This window comes from Neoarius graeffei, chromosome 24, assembly GCF_027579695.1.
Source record: "Neoarius graeffei isolate fNeoGra1 chromosome 24, fNeoGra1.pri, whole genome shotgun sequence".
NCBI lineage: Eukaryota > Metazoa > Chordata > Actinopteri > Siluriformes > Ariidae > Neoarius > Neoarius graeffei.
In genome coordinates, this window is record NC_083592.1 from 43,653,023 (window position 1) to 43,675,261 (window position 22,239).

General features: G+C 42.4%; 1 protein-coding gene across 2 annotated transcripts in view; it reads right to left on the reverse strand.

The window, feature by feature from the left end:
• pdzd2 (PDZ domain containing 2) overlaps positions 1-22,239 on the reverse strand; it is a 268,490-nt gene that overhangs the window by 97,195 nt on the left and 149,056 nt on the right. For both annotated transcript variants that reach the window (XM_060907275.1, XM_060907276.1), the window contains one exon: positions 11,271-11,730. In XM_060907275.1, coding sequence (XP_060763258.1) covers positions 11,271-11,730 — 460 coding nt within the window. The remainder of the gene's footprint in view (positions 1-11,270; positions 11,731-22,239) is intronic.

Sequence of the window (22,239 nt, forward strand, 5' to 3'; positions counted from 1 at the left end):
ACATATGCCCTTCGCCATGCTGTGGTTTCTAAACTAATGACATGATGTGCATCAAGTGTTCTCCTTACTGTTCAGAAGGAAAACAGCATAACTGAATAAACTAATGTAATTGAAAATAATGCTGGGATCACAGCAGTTATTTTATATTTAAATCTAGTACTTTGATAGCTGCTTGTATCCAAAGTGACGAAGAATCGAGGCACTTCACTGTTAAAGGATTTGACAGCAATAAAAACCAACTGTACACGAAGGTGACCAGAAGTGAGTGCAAGATAGTTGTAGGAGGGCTACAATAAGTGCTAGTGCACAAGCTAGAACACTACAAACACTGATCATAAAGTAATCAGTTGAGCTACAAATGACATCCCATGATGCACACTAATAACAATAATCAGTTAGAGCGAGTAATTACGAGATATTTTTATTCTCATTACAAAAGGAAAAAAGAAAGACATTCCAGGATTTAACAAGATCAGTTGTGAGCTACTGCTCACTTACGTATCCCCGTGCTCTCGATTATATCAGAATGCAAGCAATCGAAGGAATAGGACACTTATTATGAATCAAGCAGCTGTGATTTGTAGTTGCTGAGAAAAGTGCTACGCAAATTTTGTAAATCCATGCTATATGTTTCGTAAACTCATTAAGTCGGTAAACAGGAAGTCGATGTTCGACAGACTTGAAAACGGTATACACGGTATAGAACCCCAAGCTGAAGCTCGGTACCAAGTACTGTATCAAGCAGCTGTGATTTGTAGCTGCTGAGAAAAATGTTATGTAAATTTTGTATATTCCATGCTATATGTTTCATAAACACATTAAACTGGTAAACAGGAAGTTGATGTGCGACAGACTTGAAAACGGTATGCACGGTATAGAACCCCAAGCTGAAGCTCGGTACCAAATATCAAGCAGCTGTGATTTGTAGCTGCTGAGAAAAATGTTATGTAAATTTTGTATATTCCATGCTATATGTTTCATAAACACATTAAACCGGTAAACAGGAAGTCGATGTTCGACAGACTTGAAAACGGTATACATGGTATAGAACCCCAAGCTGAAGCTCGGTACCAAATATCAAGCAGCTGTGATTTGTAGCTGCTGAGAAAAATGTTATGTAAATTTTGTATATTCCATGCTATATGTTTCATAAACACATTAAACCGATAAACAGGAAGTCGATGTTCGACAGACTTGAAAACGGTATACATGGTATAGAACCCCAAGCTGAAGCTCGGTACCAAATATCAAGCAGCTGTGATTTGTAGCTGCTGAGAAAAATGTTATGCAAATTTTGTATATTCCTTGCTATATGTTTCATAAACACATTAAACCGGTAAACAGGAAGTCGATGTGCGACAGACTTGAAAACGGTATACACGGTATAGAACCCCAAGCTGAAGCTCAGTACCAAATATCAAGCAGCTGTGATTTGTAGCTGCTGAGAAAAATGTTACGTAAATTTTGTATATTCCATGCTATATGTTTCATAAACACATTAAACCGATAAACAGGAAGTCGATGTTCGACAGACCTGAAAACGGTATACACGGTATAGAACCCCAAGCTGAAGCTCGGTACCAAATATCAAGCAGCTGTGATTTGTAGCTGCTGAGAAAAATGTTATGTAAATTTTGTAAATCCATGCTATATGTTTTGTAAATACATTCAGTCGGTAAACAGGAAGTCGATGTGCGACAGACTTGAAAACGGTATACATGGTATAGAACCCCAAGCTGAAGCTCGGTACCAAATATCAAGCAGCTGTGATTTGTAGCTGCTGAGAAAAATGTTATGTAAATTTTGTATATTCCATGCTATATGTTTCATAAACACATTAAACCGATAAACAGGAAGTCGATGTTCGACAGACTTGAAAACGGTATACATGGTATAGAACCCCAAGCTGAAGCTCGGTACCAAATATCAAGCAGCTGTGATTTGTAGCTGCTGAGAAAAATGTTATGCAAATTTTGTATATTCCTTGCTATATGTTTCATAAACACATTAAACCGGTAAACAGGAAGTCGATGTGCGACAGACTTGAAAACGGTATACACGGTATAGAACCCCAAGCTGAAGCTCAGTACCAAATATCAAGCAGCTGTGATTTGTAGCTGCTGAGAAAAATGTTACGTAAATTTTGTATATTCCATGCTATATGTTTCATAAACACATTAAACCGATAAACAGGAAGTCGATGTTCGACAGACCTGAAAACGGTATACACGGTATAGAACCCCAAGCTGAAGCTCGGTACCAAATATCAAGCAGCTGTGATTTGTAGCTGCTGAGAAAAATGTTATGTAAATTTTGTAAATCCATGCTATATGTTTTGTAAATACATTCAGTCGGTAAACAGGAAGTCGATGTGCGACAGACTTGAAAACGGTATACATGGTATAGAACCCCAAGCTGAAGTTTGGTACCAAATATCAAGCAGCTGTTATTTGTAGCTGCTGAGAAAAATGTTATGTAAATTTTGTATATTCCATGCTATATGTTTCATAAACACATTAAACCGATAAACAGGAAGTCGATGTTCGACAGACTTGAAAACGGTATACACGGTATAGAACCCCAAGCTGAAGCTCGGTACCAAGTATCAAGCAGCTGTGATTTGTAGCTGCTGAGAAAAATGTTATGTAAATTTTGTATATTCCATGCTATATGTTTCATAAACACATTAAACCGGTAAACAGGAAGTCGATGTTCGACAGACTTGAAAACGGTATACATGGTATAGAACCCCAAGCTGAAGCTCGGTACCAAATATCAAGCAGCTGTGATTTGTAGCTGCTGAGAAAAATGTTATGTAAATTTTGTATATTCCATGCTATATGTTTCATAAACACATTAAACCGATAAACAGGAAGTCGATGTTCGACAGACTTGAAAACAGTATACACGGTATAGAACCCCAAGCTGAAGCTCGGTACCAAATATCAAGCAGCTGTGATTTGTAGCTGCTGAGAAAAATGTTATGTAAATTTTGTAAATCCATGCTATATTGTATGTTTCGTAAATACATTCAGTCGGTAAACAGGAAGTCGATGTGCGACAGACTTGAAAACGGTATACACGGTATAGAACCCCAAGCTGAAGTTTGGTACCAAGTAGCTATGATTTGTGGTTACTGAGAGAAAGGGTGTTTCGGACGGACGGACGGACGGAGATATGGCCAGACGGACGGACAGAGATAAACCAATATAACAACACACACACACAGCGTATTTTTACTGGCGTAGGCTACGCAACCAACTGCTAGGTTGTACCTAAGACTGAGTTTCAAGACAACATTACGTCTGTTTTCCTCAAGCAAAGTTTCACTTCAGTGCAACTAAACAGGGAGGTGTGAATTCCTGCACCAATCCGCAATGCTATTAATATTTGGAAAGTAAGGGGTAGTGCTGCACTGAGCTCAGACGCACTTAGCCTGTCAAAAGCCTGCAAATATGAACACGTACAGAAATATACTAACCTTGAATGCACTACTGAGATGTACTGGCTAATGTTTAAAACTGGTCCCACAGAAACAGGCTAGACATGCATTTTACACCTGGTCTTAGTTACAATGAGTGAAAACTTGTGTATGAGTAGCAGTGTTTGTTGCATGCTGCTCATAGGGCCAGCACTTTCCTCAACCTGGCTAGCAATTCTGTTAAACACACACTCGGCGCTCTCCTTTACTCTTCTACACACTTACACTATCGTAAATTAACTTTATGTAGCCAGGAAAGACAAAAGGTAGGTTGATTCAGATATTTCTTTTATTGAACTGTCAAATAATTTTCTTGCTCTGAAGCAATTCTGCTAGAACACGTATAGTATGTTCCTACACACACACACACACACACACACACACACACACACACACACACACACACACACACAATTAATGACCACACCAAACCTTAACCTCAGTAACTAAAAGAAACTGTTTGGTTCTTTTCCTTTTTTAATTAACCCTTTGATGCAAAACATATGCACACCCCTTCTAATGCACAACATGGGTCAAAAATGACCCGCATTCATTTTCCAGGTTATTTCATGCTGACTGAGTTTTTCTTTGCTCTGTCTTTTGAAATCAATTTATTTTATGATTGAATATTCCAAGGATTCTTTAAATATCTTGTTTTTAATTACCACAAGTCATTAATTTAATTTTTTCTTTCCGACTTTATGAACAAAAATACTTTTTATATCACTACACATGGGTCATCCAAGTGTGATCTCATCTCATCTCATTATCTCTAGCCGCTTTATCCTGTTCTACACGGTCGCAGGCAAGCTGGAGCCTATCCCAGCTGACTACGGGCGAAAGGCGGGGTACACCCTGGACAAGTCGCCAGGTCATCACAGGGCTGACACATAGACACAGACAACCATTCACACTCACATTCACAGCTACGGTCAATTTAGAGTCATCAGTTAACCTAACCTGCATGTTTCTGGACTGTGGGGGAAACCGGAGCACCCGGAGGAAACCCACGCGGACACGGGGAGAACATGCAAACTCCGCACAGAAAGGCCCTCGCCGGCCCCGGGGCTCGAACCCGGACCTTCTTGCTGTGAGGCGACAGCGCTAACCACTACACCACCGTGCCACCCTCCAAGTGTGATTTAAAATTAAATGTCTTAATACTATAATAATAATTTGTTTCAAGTAATTACTTTAGCAGTGAATGGGGCCAGTTATTTATTTATTTATTAACTATGTAGTTAGCGAAGCCAACTACAATAAAATTAGCGAACTAAAGTAGAATATGTCAACAGCTCGGTAGCTAATAGTAATTACTTGTAACTTTCTGACAAGTAATCTATTGACTCTCAAGGGAACCTAAACATAATCCATTTTTTTCTAAGGTAATGTTAGAGCAATTGAAAAACATTACTTGCATGTATGAGATGGGCAAAGGGCGCTGTGCTGAGCTGTGAAATGTCTGACACAAGCACAATTCACAGTTCCCACCAAACGCTGGAGTAAATGCATGCGGGTCGGTTCTGACCCATGTGTGTAAACTTGATGTGGAATTACAAAAGCTGTGCTTGTTCATAACTTAAGAAAGGAAAAATAAAAATGATGATTTGTGCTAAACAAAAACAAGATATTTACTGCATATTTGGAAAAGTAAATGACAAAATGAATTTATTTCAAAAGTATATCATAGAAACACTCAGCCGTACATGAAATAACCTGGAAAATGAATGCAGGTCGTTTTTGACCCATGTTGCGCATTAGAAGGGTAGTGATACAAAAAGGGGTTTTATTCAAAAAGTAAGAAAGGAAAAAATAAAATAAGGATGTATGATGATCAAAAACAAGTTAATTGAGGAATACCTTGAATACTGAATGATGGAATGAATTTATTGCAAAGATATAGAAGATAAAAACTCAGCCGGGTCACTTTTGACCCATCTGTGGTTGGTAGAAGAGAGCAACTGGACTTGCTTGAAAAGTCTTGAAGACGTTTCGCCTCTCGCCTGAAAGGCATCCTCAGTTCTGTCTGTCTAATAGGGAGTATCAAGTATTTATCCTCTCATGGATCATCATAGAATCCGAATCAGAATGCTGATGGCTGAATTGTAGGTGGCTGATAAAAGATGTCATAGACCCCACCTCTGTTCAGTGATGGTCGTTCCAGGTTGACAAAAATGAACGATCCTCTCTGGCTAAGATGTCTGCCAGTTTTCTGGAAGTCCTCTCATACTCCCGCACCAGTCGAAGGGAACTCATCCCAAAGTGCGTAGAAACATATCTGTGAAGATTCTCAGTCATCCAGGTACATAGTAGTCTGTGGTTGGTAGAAGAGAGCAACTGGACTTGCTTGAAAAGTCTTGAAGACGTTTCGCCTAGGCGAGACGTTTCGTTTAGGCGAAACGTCTTCAAGACTTTTCAAGCAAGTCCAGTTGCTCTCTTCTACCAACCACAGATTACTATGTACCTGGATGACTGAGTATCTTCACAGATATACTTTTGACCCATGTTTTGCATCAAAGGGTTAAAAACAGCAGTTTAGAAAAGGAAAAAAAGGAGACCTCATGGGGACCAGACAAATGTACTCAAGGTCAAAACTGTCAGATATTCCTATCCGTGGTTCCCATCAAGATATAAAAACACACCTACCCACTCACACATGCACATTTTTTTATGATAAAGTTGAAAAATTGGCTGAAAAAAAAGTGGTGAAAAAAAAAGAATTCGCCTTATCACTGAGATATCGCAAAACAGTGCGTGCCTGTGTGTGTGTGTGTGTGTGTGTTATACCCAATTCCCTTTCATGCTAAAAATCATGGGAACAGGCAGGAATCGTGAGTGCAGGCAGGGTGGAGCAGTTGGAGAAGGATTCCGGGAGTCATTTGTGATCAGAAAGTCCCAGCAAAAGTGAAAGGTAAGATGTATAAGACAGTACTGAGACCAGTTGTGATGTATGGATTGGAGACCGTACCCTTAACGAAGAGACAGGAGGCAAAGTCGGAGGTGGCGGAGTTGAGGATGTTAAGGTTTGCGATGGGAGGTTGGACAGGATACGGAACGAGCACATCAGAGGGACAGCACATGTGGAGAGCTTGGGAATTAAGCTAAGAGAGATGAGACTGAGATGGTCTGGGTGCATCCTGAGAAGAGATGCAGAGCATGTGGGAAGGAGAATGTTGAGGATGGAGCTGCCAGGCGCACGAAAACGAGGAAGGCCAAAGAGGAGATACATGGATGTGGTGAGAGAGGACATGAAAGTGGCAGGTGTGGTAGAGAAGGATGCGGAAGACAGGAAGCAATGGAGACGAAAGATCTGCTGTGGCGACCCCTAATCGGGAGCAGCCAAAAGAAGAAGATGATTTACGTGTTTTGACCAGTTGTGATGTTGCTGGCGATGATGAAAATGATGCCATGATGTTGCAACGGAACATCACTGAACATCATGTGGGGCATCCATGGCCTAAAGGTTAGCAAAGCAGACTTGGGGCCCAAAGGGTCGCTAGTTTGATTCCCTGGACCGGCAGGAAAATCCATGGCTGAAGTGCCCTTAAGCAAGGCACCTAACCCCCAACTGCTCCCCAGATGCTGGGCATGTGTGTGCGCACGCTAGTTATATGTCTCTCTGGATAAGAGCATTTCCTAAATGCCTGTAATGTAATTTAACAACTCGTACTGCCTCAGCGTAAAGCAACCGGAGGAAAACTCAAAACAACAAGCAAAAAAAAAAAAATTGGCAGATAAGCAAAAATGTTATAAACAGCTTTTGCTTGAACAAAACAAATATCCAGAAACAGGAAGAAAACTCTCTCAACAGAGATGTGATACAGCTTGACACATGCCATGTTGCTAACTATCTAATGTCGCAGCTTGAGCTTTTCACTACAATGGACTTGCTGCCACATCAATTATTCGTCATATCCGGTCTCGCACGGTTCACGCATTCACACGTCTCGCGGAGGTTCACACTCCGTCGTATTCGGTTACATACAGTCAGGTGGGAATACACAAGATCTGTTGTTTTCCCGTTAATGAAGACTGAGTGGGAATGAAAATTTGTTATGTATTCCGTGTTATTTTTACCTCACACAATAACGTATCTCATATGTAAAAGGGGTTTTAGTCTTCACCCTCCCAAGGTGGTAGCGACTGTGTGATAAGGGAGAGCCGCAGGTCAGTGGGAACTGGTCAAGCTTACCATTACCATGAACAACCAGGACACATTGGAGAACGTAGAGAAGTTAATTTACCTGGGAAGTACAAGAACGCATAACGGTGATCTCACTCCTGAACTTAACAACCGCATTGTTCAATAAACTTCTACCTATTATGCATCATAAATCCATCCGGCTGCGAACAAAAATGGCAATATATCAAGCTGTAGTGACCTCAACCTTACTATATGGCGCTGAAGCTTGGATTAGAGCCCTGCACTCCCGCGGGACCCGACGCAAAGCAGTGCAGCGCGGGACAAATTTTGAAAGCTCATTGCGGGCGCGGGCGGGAGGGAGAGTGCACAATGCGGGCGGGAGAGGTGATAAGCTGCAGTCCCGCTAACTAAAAACGTGTTTAAAATAACATTTATAAATTATTAATTTATGTCTATCATATATAATTTGTGCTGGATATTTTATTTGGCATTAATAAAAACATTTTAAGATGCCTAAATTTGCGGATGTGGTCTAATCTCGCGTACGTTTCCGATTCCTTTCCGCTCTTCCGTGTTTGAGATCTCCGATCATGGCAGAAGAGCAGAGCTCCTCTAGTGAAGCTCACAGTGCTTCAGAAGTAAGTGCTGCTTTAAAAAGAGGGACATTTACCATTAAAAAGTCAAGAGTATTAGTCCTAAGTATTAAAAAGTATTAACTAGTATTAAAAAGACTGTGTATCGCACAGATTGTTCAATTTAAAGCTAGAAATAGACAGTGAGGAGCTGGTTGTAGTTGCGCAGCACTTCATATGAGAGGAGAATGAAATCGCGGTTGGAATCATAACGCCACAGACTCGGAAGTGGGAGTGCGAGTGCGCAAAGCGAGAGCTGTCAATCAAAGCGAGAGCTGTCAATCAAAGCGAGAGCTGTCAATCATGAGCGCATGCAGCGCTCAACTTGGAATGTGTCAGCAGAATGTCAGAGTCTAAACAATAAACTTACAATAAATGAAGAATCGGTGAGTGGAGAGCTCAGCTAAGCTCAGCATGTTTAATTCCCCAAGCCAGTGACAGGAACTTTCGTGAGAAATAACGCAAACGTCTGCATCATGCGGGATTTGCGGGCGGGAGCGGGACAAAATATGGCAGGTGCAGGCGGGAGCGGGACTGAAAATCATAATTCTTTGCGGGAGCGGGACTGCACAATGCGGGAGCGGGCGGGCGCGGGACTGAAAATTCTGTCCCGCGCAGACCTCTACTTGGAATACCACCCTACAAGAAGAGACGCGCTTGGCGGCTTTTCATACTAGATGCCTTCACAGAATTCTTGGTGTGTCCTGGAGAGACCGCATCTCAAACACAGAGATCTTTGAAAGAACTGGTTAGGCTCCCCTAATTAATACCCTGCAACAGAAATGGCTATCATGGCTCGGCCACGTCGTACGCATGCCTCCAACACGCTTACCGCGCCGCCTGCTTCATTGGTTACCATCAGGACGGCGGCGTCCAGGCAGGCAACGCATGCGATGGAGCGATGCGGTCTCAAGAGACTTACAGGAGTCGGGTATCTCGTTTGAGGTGGCAGTGGTGGCAGCGCTCACAATTTACTTACTCAGTGTGAAACCTGGGCCTGTTTAGTTGAACACAAAGCTGATATACTTGCAGGAATTGAAGAAAGACACACACGAAGATCTTCCTCAACAGCTCTGAGTCACTCTCCTTTTTTAGTTTTTATAGCAGTCACGCTTGAAAAGCACAGCTCGCATAGATAGGTTGTGGAAAATCACCTTTTTTGCTTTCTTCTGACCTCTACTCATACTAGGGCCTTCATCTGGGTCAGAATTTTCTCCAGGACCCAGTTTGGATTGTGTACTTTTTCTTTTCAAATATGTATCCCTCGCTATCACACCTGTAGCATTACTAAATCTATTGTTTGAATGGCAACAGGCAGATACACAGATTAATTAGCTACCTGCTGCCATGTAGCAGGGACGTGCACAGGATTATAGAGGGGCAGGGGCTCAAAGTCAGAAAAAGGGCAGCAAGTGCATGATTTTTTTTTTCCTGGTCCTTTCCAAAATATGGAAATGTAGAATTAAAATTAACGTACTTCCTGGCGCTCCTTCTCTTTCCTTTTCTGTATCTTTTCTTTTTTCGGCATTGCGCTGCAAGCCTTATATTCACAGAGAAAGCTGAAATTACTATGTAATAATAATAATAATAAATTATTATTATTATTATTATTATTATTATAAGCATGCACAGGGGGCGGCACGGTGGTGTAGTGGTTAGCGCTGTCGCCTCACAGCAAGAAGGTCCAGGTTTGAGCCCCATGGCCGGCGAGGGCCTTTCTGTGTGGAGTTTGCATGTTCTCCCCGTGTCTGCGTGGGTTTCCTCCGGGTGCTCAGATTTCCCCCACAGTCCAAAGACATGCAGGTTAGGTTAACTGGTGGCTCTAAATTGAGCGTAGGTGTGAATGTGAGTGTGAATGGTTGTCTGTGTCTATGTGTCAGCCCTGTGATGACCTGGCGACTTGTCCAGGGTGTACCCCGCCTTTCGCCCGTAGTCAGCTGGGATAGGCTCCAGCTTGCCTGCGACCCTGCGCAGGATAAGCAGTAATGGATGAATGTTTCTTTTAAAGGGGAACTGAAGTCATTTTTAAACTTGCTTTATTTCTTAATTAATGTGTTATTCAATTACGTTTTCGGTTTTAGTAACCTTATATTGTGACTCGTATTGGCAACTAATCGCAATTAAATATTATACTTATCGGCCTATTCGGTTTTTAGCCATGTTGAATTTAGTTCGTTTGGTCCACGGCAGGCGTCGCTTATCCGCGCGATCTTCACGAGACTTGAGCGAGACTTCGAAACGTCAAGCGTCAGCCAGGTGTCAGCGCCGCCATTTTGAAAACTGTTTTCCAAACGAAATATTGCACAAAAATGAGTTTAAATGACGATTACTGCCTACTTTTTTCAAACTTTCCTGATTGCTATCAAAACAAACAAAACTTCCTGCTTGATTACATCAGCATTCAAAAGAGGGCACGCGCGTCTTTTGACAACATTGGCAGATGTCGGTCACTTTGATTTCCGCTGTACGTTTTACTTCCGTCCTACGATGTCTCGCACAGGTCTCAACCAATCTCGTTCACGGCCATTGCTTTGACATGGCCTTTGGACTGATATATTACAGAGCATATTTCAAACACTCATAACTTGCTATAGCAGCGACAAAACAGCTATCAAAAATGCGTTCTGATATTTAAGAAAATCAGATAGAATTTTGATAATAAAAAAAAAATTGCCTTCAGTTCTCCTTTAAATACTTGATAACAATGCCGCCATTTTGTTTTTCTCTACTCATGGTGTATGAGCTGATATCCTAGTAGTACAGTAGCCAATCAGAGTGCACGATTGCTCATATCCAGTGAATGTGGATAGAATAATTTAAGATATACTGTATTCTGCAACCGCAGTGCTATAAAATCAAGACAGCCTACGTTATTAAAACATCCTTTGATAAACAGTGAACAGAACATTTGCCAGCCTGGATCAGTTAGTCTGAATATGTTTAATACTTTAATATATATTATTACACTGTACATATATTTGCTCTGTGTTAAACGTATCTGTGATTGTGTTACCTGGCTGGATGGTTCATTCCTTCCTGTCTGAGACTTGAAGCTCTCTGACAGACGTGAGTTAGAGCGACTGGGCAAAGCGGCAGTGCTGATATTATTGGTTATCCCCACAGACTGACCAGTGACTGGACACTTTTCGGTTGGCGTGCTGGCCTCTCTGGGCGTGGCCTCCGTCTCCATCGAAGAGTAGCCATTCTCAAGCTTGTGATCTCGATTGTCACTGCTTTCCTTGCTGTCTCGGGTAAACGAGGAGCGAGAGATGACGCCGAACTTGCGGGTTCGCTTGCCGTTCTGTGTGGGACTGCCGACTGCAGGCTCTGAACGCATGCCACCGCAGTGCTCGATGGGAATTTCTGCGCAGCCGCTGCTGCCATTACATGGAGGGAGAGGGGCCTTGCGCTTGATCCTCCGCAACATGATCAGGTAGATGTAGCCTCCATTCCAGCACTGGTCTGCCAGATAGCTGGACAGAAAGCAGGGAGAAAATAAAAAGAAAAGCACAGTGAATAGAATGCAAGAAAGGAAGGACATACTAGTTGGAAAATTTGTCATTACACATAATTTACTTCCACCAAATGTATGTCACATAAGGATGTACAGTACCATCATTCATACTCACTAGAAGCAATGGACTCGTTTGTTTCAAACTGGGATTCAAAATCAGAAAGATTTTTATTGGCTTAGAGTTTTGCCACTGATGATCTGGAAGTGGTCTTACAAAAAATCTGATGCAGATCATATACATCATCAAAAAATTGTCTTTACTTTTACATGTATAGGATGTCTGATGTCCTTATCCAGAGTGACTTACAGAAGCACTTTAGAGTTTCCATTTAGACAAGAGCACAATATCCCCCGATCGCAACTGTGCCATAACTCTGGAAAATTCGAATGAATTGAACGAAATTGCAATATGCGTATTACCGAGATATAACAAAGAATCCTGTCAAGTTTCGTGAAATTCCTCCAGAAATTGTGAGAGGAGTTGATTTCAGAAGGTGAGCACCCTTCCTGGGACGGACAGATGGATGGACATCGCCATGACATAATCCCCCTTCGGTCCTTTCGGCCAGCGGGGGATAATAAAAATTGTGACGTTAGTTGATTTCAGAAAGCAAGCACACCTTGATGAAATTGCCCAAGTACAAGTTTGTTAATAATCAAGGGTATAACTGGTAAAATTTGCCCAAATTAAATGAAATTTCAAAATGCGTATAACTGTCATATAACAAAGCCTTTTGCCAAGTTTTGTGAAATTCCTCCAGAAATTGTGAGAGGAGTTGATTTCAGAAGGTGAGCACCCTTCCTGGGACGGACAGACAGACGGACATCGCCATGACATAATCCCCCTTCGGTCCTTTCGGCCAGCGGGGGATAATAAAAATTGTGAGAGAAGTTGATTTCAGAAAGCAAGCACACCTTGATGAAATTGCCAAAGTACAAGTTTGTTAAAAATCAAGGCCATAACTCCGGTAAAATTTGCCCAAATTAAACGAAATTTCAATCTGCGTATAACTGTCATATAACAAAGCCTTTTGCCAAGTTTGGTGAAATTCCTCCACAAATTGTGAGAGGAGTTGATTTCAGAAGGAAAACACATGCTCATGAAATTGTCAAATTATAATTTTGTTAATCAAGGGCTGTAACTCTGGTAAAATGTGACCCAATTTAACGAAATTACAATATGCGTATTACCGACATATAACAAAGAATCCTACCAAGTTTCGTAAAATTCCTCCAAAAATTGTGAGAGGAGTTGATTTCACAAGGTGAGCACCCTTCCTGGGACGGACAGACGGAAATCGCCACGACATAATCCCCCTTCGGGCCTTTCGGCCAGCGGGGGATAAAAATCCTAAAGTACAAATAGCTCAGGGTTTAAAAGTACTGTCGAGCTAAAACCCTACTGGAGAGAGATTTCTGCAGCAAGAACACGCAAGTCAAAGGAATTTTAAAATGAAATAATTTAGTGCTCATTTAAGTGCTAAAAAGCACTTCACCCTCACACAGATGGCACTTTGCCAATAGAAGCTTGCAGAAAACAGTCACTTAGGCCCACTTTACACGGGGACGGTCTGAAACAAAAACGCAAAAGTCTGTTTTCGTTCTCACTTTTTTCCGCGTCTACACGACCGTTTTCAAGGAGGAAATCTGTGTCTATACGGTGACGCATAAATGTGTGGAATTCAATTGGATGTGCATGCCAGGCGGCTAAGTGGTGCTGTGAAAGACCTCCGCTATGTCTGCACGCATGCGCAACGTCTTCCGTCTTGTCTGATCTGCACATCTGCGCCGCGAAAACTTTGACTACTCTGGCTATGGTAAGTAAGAAAGTAAGTAAAAAAGTAAGAGCATGCTATACCCGCCTCTGTTCATTAACGGTATATGTGCAGATTCGGTATAGATGTTCGAAGGACTCCTGGACATTTATTAAAGCTGCCAGAGCAGCTTGAAGGTCCGTTGGATCGATGTAATCAGACATGCTCTTACGTTTTTACTTACTTTCTTACTTCCCAGGCTGGCATGTACAGTATATGAGACGTAAACGCGTACCCGACGTGAGCAGATCCGAGCAGAGTTTCGCGTATTGGGTAGTTTAGACGGATATGCAACGGGGGCTGTTTTTAACTTATCCACTCTGGAAGGCGTTTTCAATTTTTTAAGTTTTTCAGCCTCGGAAACGCCGTCCCCGTGTAGACGAAAGGCACTTCCGATAAAATATTTAGTCGTTTTTACCCGACAGCGTCCTCGTGTAAACGGGCCCTAAAACGAGGATGTCAGTCAGGGTTCGTGCCATCCATCAGCAAGCAGTCAGATCCCATATTGGTGCCACATTAAAGGAGAACCGAAGGCAAATTTTTCATTATCAAAATTCTATTTATCTCATTTTATTAAATATAGGAACTAGGGATGGCGAAAACTAAAAAAAATCTTGACCGACCACCGAGCCTCATTAGCCGGTTAAAGTCGGTTAACCTATGAGTTTAAACAGGGATGCAAACGGCGCGCCTTTTGGCGGATGCCGCCTTTTTCACGGCTGAATCGTGCAGATCCGATTTTTTTTTAGGGGGGGCGTTGGAGTGTCTGAATAATTTCATCAGAGTAAATTCTGTATTAAAATTACTAAATAAGCAAATGCCGTTACAGTCCATGAAACATAGGAAGTATGAGAAGAAAACAGTAAATCAGAAAGCTGCGCACGTTTGCGCGAAGCTGCGCAAATATGCGCAGCTTTCTGATTTACTGTTTTCTTCTCATACTTCCTATGTTTCATGGACTGTAACGGCATTTGCTTATTTAGTAATTTTAATACAGAATTTACTCTGATGAAATTATTCAGACACTCCAACGCCCCCCCTAAAAAAAAATCGGATCTGCACGATTCAGCCGTGAAAAAGTCGGCATCTGCGCCTTTAGTTTGTGTGGAGAGATATGATCTGCAATAACATGCATTGTTGGCTACAGACCGAAACATACTTTCAGAATGCACTGGCCAAGGCAGGACTAAACTCCATGTGCCTTCTAATAATAATTAAAAAAAAAAAAAAAACAGAATAGTAATTTGTAAGCTAAAAGCCTGTCTACACTTTTCTTTCACTGAGTGGCAGCTGTCTTCTACTGGGGCGGGAGGGCGGGACATGACTGAATGGGTGTTTCTGATTTGTCAGCTGTCGTCCTTACACCGCATGGCATGCCCCAAGCGTTTACAACATAGAATTCCAGGTTCTCCGCTCCAAAATCGGCAGCTTCAAAACGATTGATTTTTTTTTTTTTAACCGACAACCAAAAAAAAATTAACCGGTTGACGTTGATTCGGTCAACCACCGGTCAAACGGTCATCGGTTAGCATCCCTAATAGGAATGCATTTTTGATAGCTGTTTTGTCACTGCTATAGCAAGTTATGAGTGTTTGAAATACGCTATGTAATATATCAGTCCATATGTCAAAGCAATGGCCGTAAACAAGATTCGTTGAGACCTGTGCGAGACATCGTAGGACGGAAGTAAAACGTACAGCGGAAATCAAAGTGACCGACATCTGCCAACGTTGTCAAAAGACGCGCACGCCCTCTTTCGAATGCTGATGTAATCAAGCCGGAAGTTTTGTTTGTTTTGATAGCAATCAGGAAAGTTTGAAAAAAGTCAGCAGTAATCGTCACTTAAACTCGTTTTTGTGCAATATTTCATTTGGAAAACAGTTTTCAAAATGGCGGCGCTGACACCTGGCTGACGCTTGACGTTTCGAAGTCTCGCACAAGTCTCGTGAAGATCGCGCGGATAAGCGACGCCTGCCGTGGACCAAACGAACTAAATTCAACATGGCTAAACACCGAATAGGCCGATAAGTATAATATTTAATTGCAATTAGTTGCCAATACGAGTCACGATATAAGGTTACTAAAACCGAAAACGTAATTGAATAACACGTTAATTAAGAAATAAAGCAAGTTTAAAAATGACTTCAGTTCTCCTTTAAGGGTCAGTGCATCCCTAATACCACATGACACACATTCAAATATGTGGAGCTTTAAATCTGATTTATACAGGAAGTTCTCAAGTCATAACCGAGACAAATGTGATCAGTAATCCATCAGCGTTTAATCGCAGGAAGGCCAGCAGTAATAACGAAGCCTTACAACGTTCTACCATGTGTCAGATGCTATATCTAGGAAGCTAACATCTTGTCATGATATATGAACTTACTCCTAGATGCAGCTTGGCATTTTCAGTCTTTCAAGCTTCGTGATGAATGAAATCATGAATTGAAACGATCAGCGTGTGACCACATACTGCTGCATGAGTGATTATCCCAGTGCCAAAGACTACTGTCGCTATATATTAACTTCAATTCTGACCTGCTTATGAAAAGCTGTAGTCAATCATTTGTGACTTGTTTTGCAAGGTTTGGGCTTATCATGTAACATGATGTCATATAAAAGATGACCTTGGCACAAAGTTCTGCTAATATAATAAACAAATAACCTGTCAAGCAAAAATATGACAATGAAGCTGGAAACAACACAACAAACAAATACCCTGTCCACACTAGGGATTTTGTACCGATACGAAACTACTTTCGTACCGCAACACCTGTCCACACTAGCAACTATACCGGTACTGTAGCGGTATAACTGTATCGGTACGAAACCCACAAATGTATGGGTTTCGTACCGGTACAGTATCGGTACTGTAGCGCTTCGCTGTAGTGTGGACAGATGAAGCGGTTCTGTATCGATACAAATATAATGCGCAAGCACAATGAACCATTCCTACGTCTTCCGGCAATACGCCCGTGCTTTCCAGCTGTAAATAAAACGTCAAAATGGCTCAAAACGACCGTGGAGCTACATTGAGCAAAGAAAGGGGGGAGAAAGGGAGAGGGGGAAAGAGGGAGGAAGAAAGGAGGAAGAGGGGAAAAGGGAGAGGAAGGGAGGAGAAGAGAAGGAAAGAGGGAGAAAGGGAGGGGAAGAGAAGAGGGAGAAAGTGAGGGGGGAGAACTGCCTCGTGCGTTTTATACGATGCGACTGAATAAATGACCACCAGAAATACAGACTGTACACTGACAACAAAAAGCACACACACGTTGTTTCATCCGGTATATTTTCGGAAGGAAGTTACTCGGTAACCACGGAAACATTTCGCGCACGCGCATTTCAACTACCGTGAAAGAAAACCGCAAACATTTCTCGCTAGTGTGGACACACCGTTTGAACTACGGGGGTACTCGGGGGATCCGAGATCCCCTGAAACAGACATGAGATCCCTTGAAAACATGATTTGGGAAATGTTGGGGGGTCTCTAAAATATTGGCAAAATGATGTTTATGGACATAGCAATCATGTGTAATGGGAAGCATTTGCATATCCAAAGTGTTGTGTTTACATCAAAGATAAAATAAACCGATATGACGACGACTGCTGCTGCCAGGTTGGGGACACAAACTAGTAGAAAGGAAGTGTGCCAACAGTGCCAACACACTTCCTTTCTACTAGTTTGTGTCCCCAGAATTTTCCCACGACTTCTATCCATGTTTCTGTAGTTGCCCCTCTTTCCCACGGTTGTTTTGCTACAATGTTTGTAGTGGGTGTGGCAGTAGGTTGAGAAAGTGTTTATCATTCGGTGCATCTTCAGATCATGCGAGTGCTAGTCTTCAGCGTTAGCCATGTCGAAAAGAAAACAAGGTACTCTTTCAAGTTTTGGATTTGTTAAGAAAAGTAAAAATTCCAGGTCGCACGGTGGTGTAGTGGTTAGCGCTGTCGCCTCACAGCAAGAAGGTCCTGGGTTCGAGCCCCGTGGCCGGCGAGGGCCTTTCTGTGCGGAGTTTGCATGTTCTCCCCGTGTCCGCGTGGGTTTCCTCCGGGTGCTCCGGTTTCCCCCACAGTCCAAAGACATGCAGGTTAGGTTAACTGGTGACTCTAAATTGACCGTAGGTGTGAATGTGAGTGTGAATGGTTGTCTGTGTCTATGTGTCAGCCCTGTGATGACCTGGCGACTTGTCCAGGGTGCCTTTCGCCCGTAGTCAGCTGGGATAGGCTCCAGCTTGCCTGCGACCCTGTGGAAGGATAAAGCGGCTAGAGATAATGAGATGAATGAGATGAAGTAAAAATTCCGAGGAGCAGCAAGACGGTTCTTCAGCAGATGACAATGGACAACCGTCCACAACCACCATCGCTGCACCTGCTGGGAATGCCGGGCCCGCTGTCAGCATTCAGCAGGATGAGCAAGCAGGCAGCGTGGAGCTATCTGCCGGTGAGTCCACATCCACGGGCCTCTCTCACCCGAGCATCTGGAGCAGCCAGCAGTGGACAGAGTGGAAGTCCCGCAACCCCTGGCTGTTTTTTGAACATGCCAAATTCAATGCGGACACGATTTCCCCTGATGAGTTATGACTTCAGACGTGATGCGTGTGTGGAGGTGTGGAGTCCGCGTGATATGTGCGTAAGATAGGCTTCTCATGTGTTTGGAGATCCGCGCTCTGAGACAAGCGCAAGCACACACACCCCCAAGGGAAAAAAAGGGACCCCCCGAAAATATCGGCATAGTTCGAACACTGTGTGGACAGATGCACTAAACTGTACCGGTATACTTTGTATCGATACAGTTATACCACTATCGTACCGGTATAAGTGTGAACACAGCAAAAGTAAGAATTACGAAAGCAGAAAGCAACACACACACACCTTTAATTCCTGTAAGGATGAAGCAATACAAAGGTGTCAGTGCATCACAGTCAGTCATCGCTCATCTAAATCTGCACGGCATGCAGGAGTTTGTCAAGCTTAGAGGAAAACAAAAGTGCTGGGCTGATGGCCTGACTAACAATGATGAGGAGGCAACACACCAACAAAGCTTCTGCTTACATCCCCAAACAGTACGCCTGATTATGGGTATGGTGGTGAACTACTGAAAGAACGGTGTGTGTGCGTGCGTGCGTGCATGCATGCGTGTGTATATGTGTGTAAGAGAGAGCGAGAGCGAGCATGCACATGTGTAAGAGCATTACAAAAACAAATAATTTGAACCTGAACCATCATTACTAGTCATTAAAATCAACTGATATTAAGGTTCCTGGACCTTTTTCGGCAGAAATAACACCAATAATTTCTCATCTCATCTCATTATCTGTAGCCGCTTTATCCTGTTCTACAGGGTCGCAGGCAAGCTGGAGCCTATCCCAGCTGACTACGGGCGAAAGGCGGGGTACACCCTGGACAAGTCGCCAGGTCATCACAGGGCTGACACATAGACACAGACAACCATTCACACTCACATTCACACCTACGGTCAATTTAGAGTCACCAGTTAACCTAACCTGCATGTCTTTGGACTGTGGGGGAAACCGGAGCACCCGGAGGAAACCCACGCGGACACGGGGAGAACATGCAAACTCCACACAGAAAGGCCCTCGCCGGCCACGGGGCTCGAACCCGGACCTTCTTGCTGTGAGGCGACAGCGCTAACCACTACACCACCGTGCCGCCCCATTGTAAGGATTAAAACCTGCAATCTATTAAGAATAAACTGAAACCTTAACTATAGTTGTGCCTCGTCACTGTAAGAGTTTGTGTTTTCGACTAGTTTTGAAGTTACATTTTAAGTTCTTATATTTGTAAAATGATGGTTTTCATATTTATATGACATGAATACTATGCAGAAGTGGACAGTAACAAAGTACATTTACCCGAGTACTGTACTTAAGTACACTTTTTGAGTATCTGTACTTTACTTGAGTATTTTTTTTGGAAACTTATGACTTTAACTTCACTACATTTGAAAGACAAATGTCGTACTTTTCACTCCACGACATTTCTGTCAAGGTCCTCGTTACTATGAAACGGCTTTGAAAGTGGATGTTTGTTCTTTTCTTTTCTAAAACGTGATTGATTTTTCCCCAGGTGACCCTGAGACAGCCGATCAGTAATCACTCGGGTCACGTCACGTCTATAGACTGGATAATAAAGTTCAATGATTTCTCAGCAGCGTTATTTAACACGATCAGTTGATGGCAGAATGGAAGGAGGCGGTTCTTCTGGGGGATGTGCGCACCCATGACCATACCTAGAACCCATGTTTCAGTTTTCTGAAAGGATTAAAGATTCATTTCGTTTTAAATGTTGGCTTTGTTTGCCGAAAACGAACCGCATCACGGCCTACAAAAACTCACCGTCCAATGTGTGGAAGCATATTAAAGTATATAAACGTTTTATTCCAAGAGAAAGCTTGCAATGAAGTTGTCTGTGCTTTTAGCGCTAGCGATAACATTGCAATAACTATGCAGTCTGGTTAGTCAAATGACTTTCTGTGGATTTGCCTGCCAAGTGGCTACAGTCTTGTTGACGGCTAACGTTAGCACATAGCTAGTTAATATGGACACTGTTAAGGCCTCTGCATGCTCTTGCGACAAGGCTTTCGCAGATAGCTTTTCGCAGACAGTTGTAATTTATTGTTGAGCGGGGAGTAATAGGCGTGCGCGATGTTATTCACCGCACAACGCAAGGGGGGCGCGAAGTCGCTAGGAGTAGTTGGTGGGTGTGGTTACTGGAGTGTTTATCCTCCGGTTACTTAATGACTAGAACTTTTTTTTTATAATGACTAGAACTGGAGTCGTATAGATGTATGTACTTCCTCAATCAACCGCTCTTCATGCTGCTCCATCTTCGCTCGTGTTTTTAAAAATGGCGGTCGTGAAAACAAAACAAACCGGGAAAGTAGGGAAGCGGAAGTGTGTGTACAGCGGATGTAGAGTGGACCAATCAGAGCCCTCTTGTCTGTGAGGCTTCTGCGGTGGTCACAATTTTTGGGAGGTGCGCGCAGAGCGTCTGCGAAGGTGGGGGGGCTACACAGATGCTATCTGCGACGCCGTCTGCGAGGACTGGGTTGTCAGCATAAATTGGCCTTTAGTTAGCATGTAAAAACAGAGTTAGGCTAACATGAATAACTTTAAAAAGTGCATATCACGGGTAAATTCAGGAGCAAGATCAATGTAATTCTCCTATTTTATATTAAACTTTGGTCAAATTATCTGTTGCATTTTGCATTCTCTGCAATTTTTTTTTTACCTTGCGCAATACCAGAAAAATTCAGTTGAAATCAAGCCATTTGAGGCGAATTGGTCCGCCTCTGAAAAAACTTGGCATTTGGATTTCCTGGCAAACATTGATTTTCATGACATCACGTACGGGACGCCTCCTTCTGAATCCTACGTCAGTGCTGGTTTGTTTATGAGAAAACGACCTGGTGGTTTTCTGCAAATTTCTTCAACGTTATCACGTAATTATTAAAATGGTTAACAGATGTATTGTAGGAGGGTGTAGCAACATTACATTCTTCATCCAAAGGTGAAGTAACATTGCGCTCAGGTGACAATTCCATATTTCAACGCAAAATCGCTAGCTACTAAACTTGGTCTACACAGGCTGTGCACTGAAACCGTGCAAAGCTCGCGCAGCCTGCTGGCGCTTCCGCAGGTGACGTCACGAATCTGGCTCCAGACTCCCTTGGGATTTTTCCAGACGCGTTTTGTTATTTTATTTTTTTCTGCTGTAGACAGATGGCCTTGTGCAAAATTACCCTTCTGGATGAGTGTGTAAACGGACATACTTTCATATTTAAAAAAAAACCAACAAATTTGGTCCAGGATATGCACTTTAACTTATCTGAAGTCCTTTTCAGAAATATGTTTTAGCATAATCTTGCCAAATAAACAGAATGTAGAAATCTTTCTTTTCTAGTAGCGTTAGCTACCCAATATGATTTCGAGTTTGAAAAGAGTTTGCTAGCATGTCAGGTGAAGCTTCACTGACTAGCTAGCTTAACGTTAAACCACCATGATGGCACAGCATGCGTTCATTTTGTGAATTCAAATTTCTGTCTTTGGTAACGGCGTTAGGTTTTGTAAGCGTTGTGGCAATAATACAACAATGCATTGACAGAAAATTTACTTTTAATACTTAAGTATTTTTAAAAGCAAGTATTTCAGTACTTTAACTTAAGTAAAAATTTGACTCGACAACTTTCACTTGTATCGGAGTAACATTTGACCAGTGGGATCTGTACTTTGACTTAAGTAATGAAGTTGGGTACTTTGTCCACCTCTAATACTATTGTTTACTTAATGTGATCATACCAGGACAACCTTCTTCAACTAAAACGTCTGGCTGTCTGTTTAATCACTAGCCATATAAACCATACAGTACCAGTCAAAAGTTTGGACACCCCTACTCATTCATAGTTTTTTTCTATATTTTGACTATTTTCTCCATTGTGAACGATACTGAAGACATCAAAACCATGAACTAAAATATGGAACATATATGGAATTGTGTGATAAACAAAAAACGTGTTAAATAAACAAAATATGTTTCATATTTTAGATTCTTCAACGTCGCCACCATTTACCTTGATGATGCTTTGCACACTACTGGCATTATCTTATGCCCAGGCCAGACGGCAGGCAGCAACTAGTTTTCAA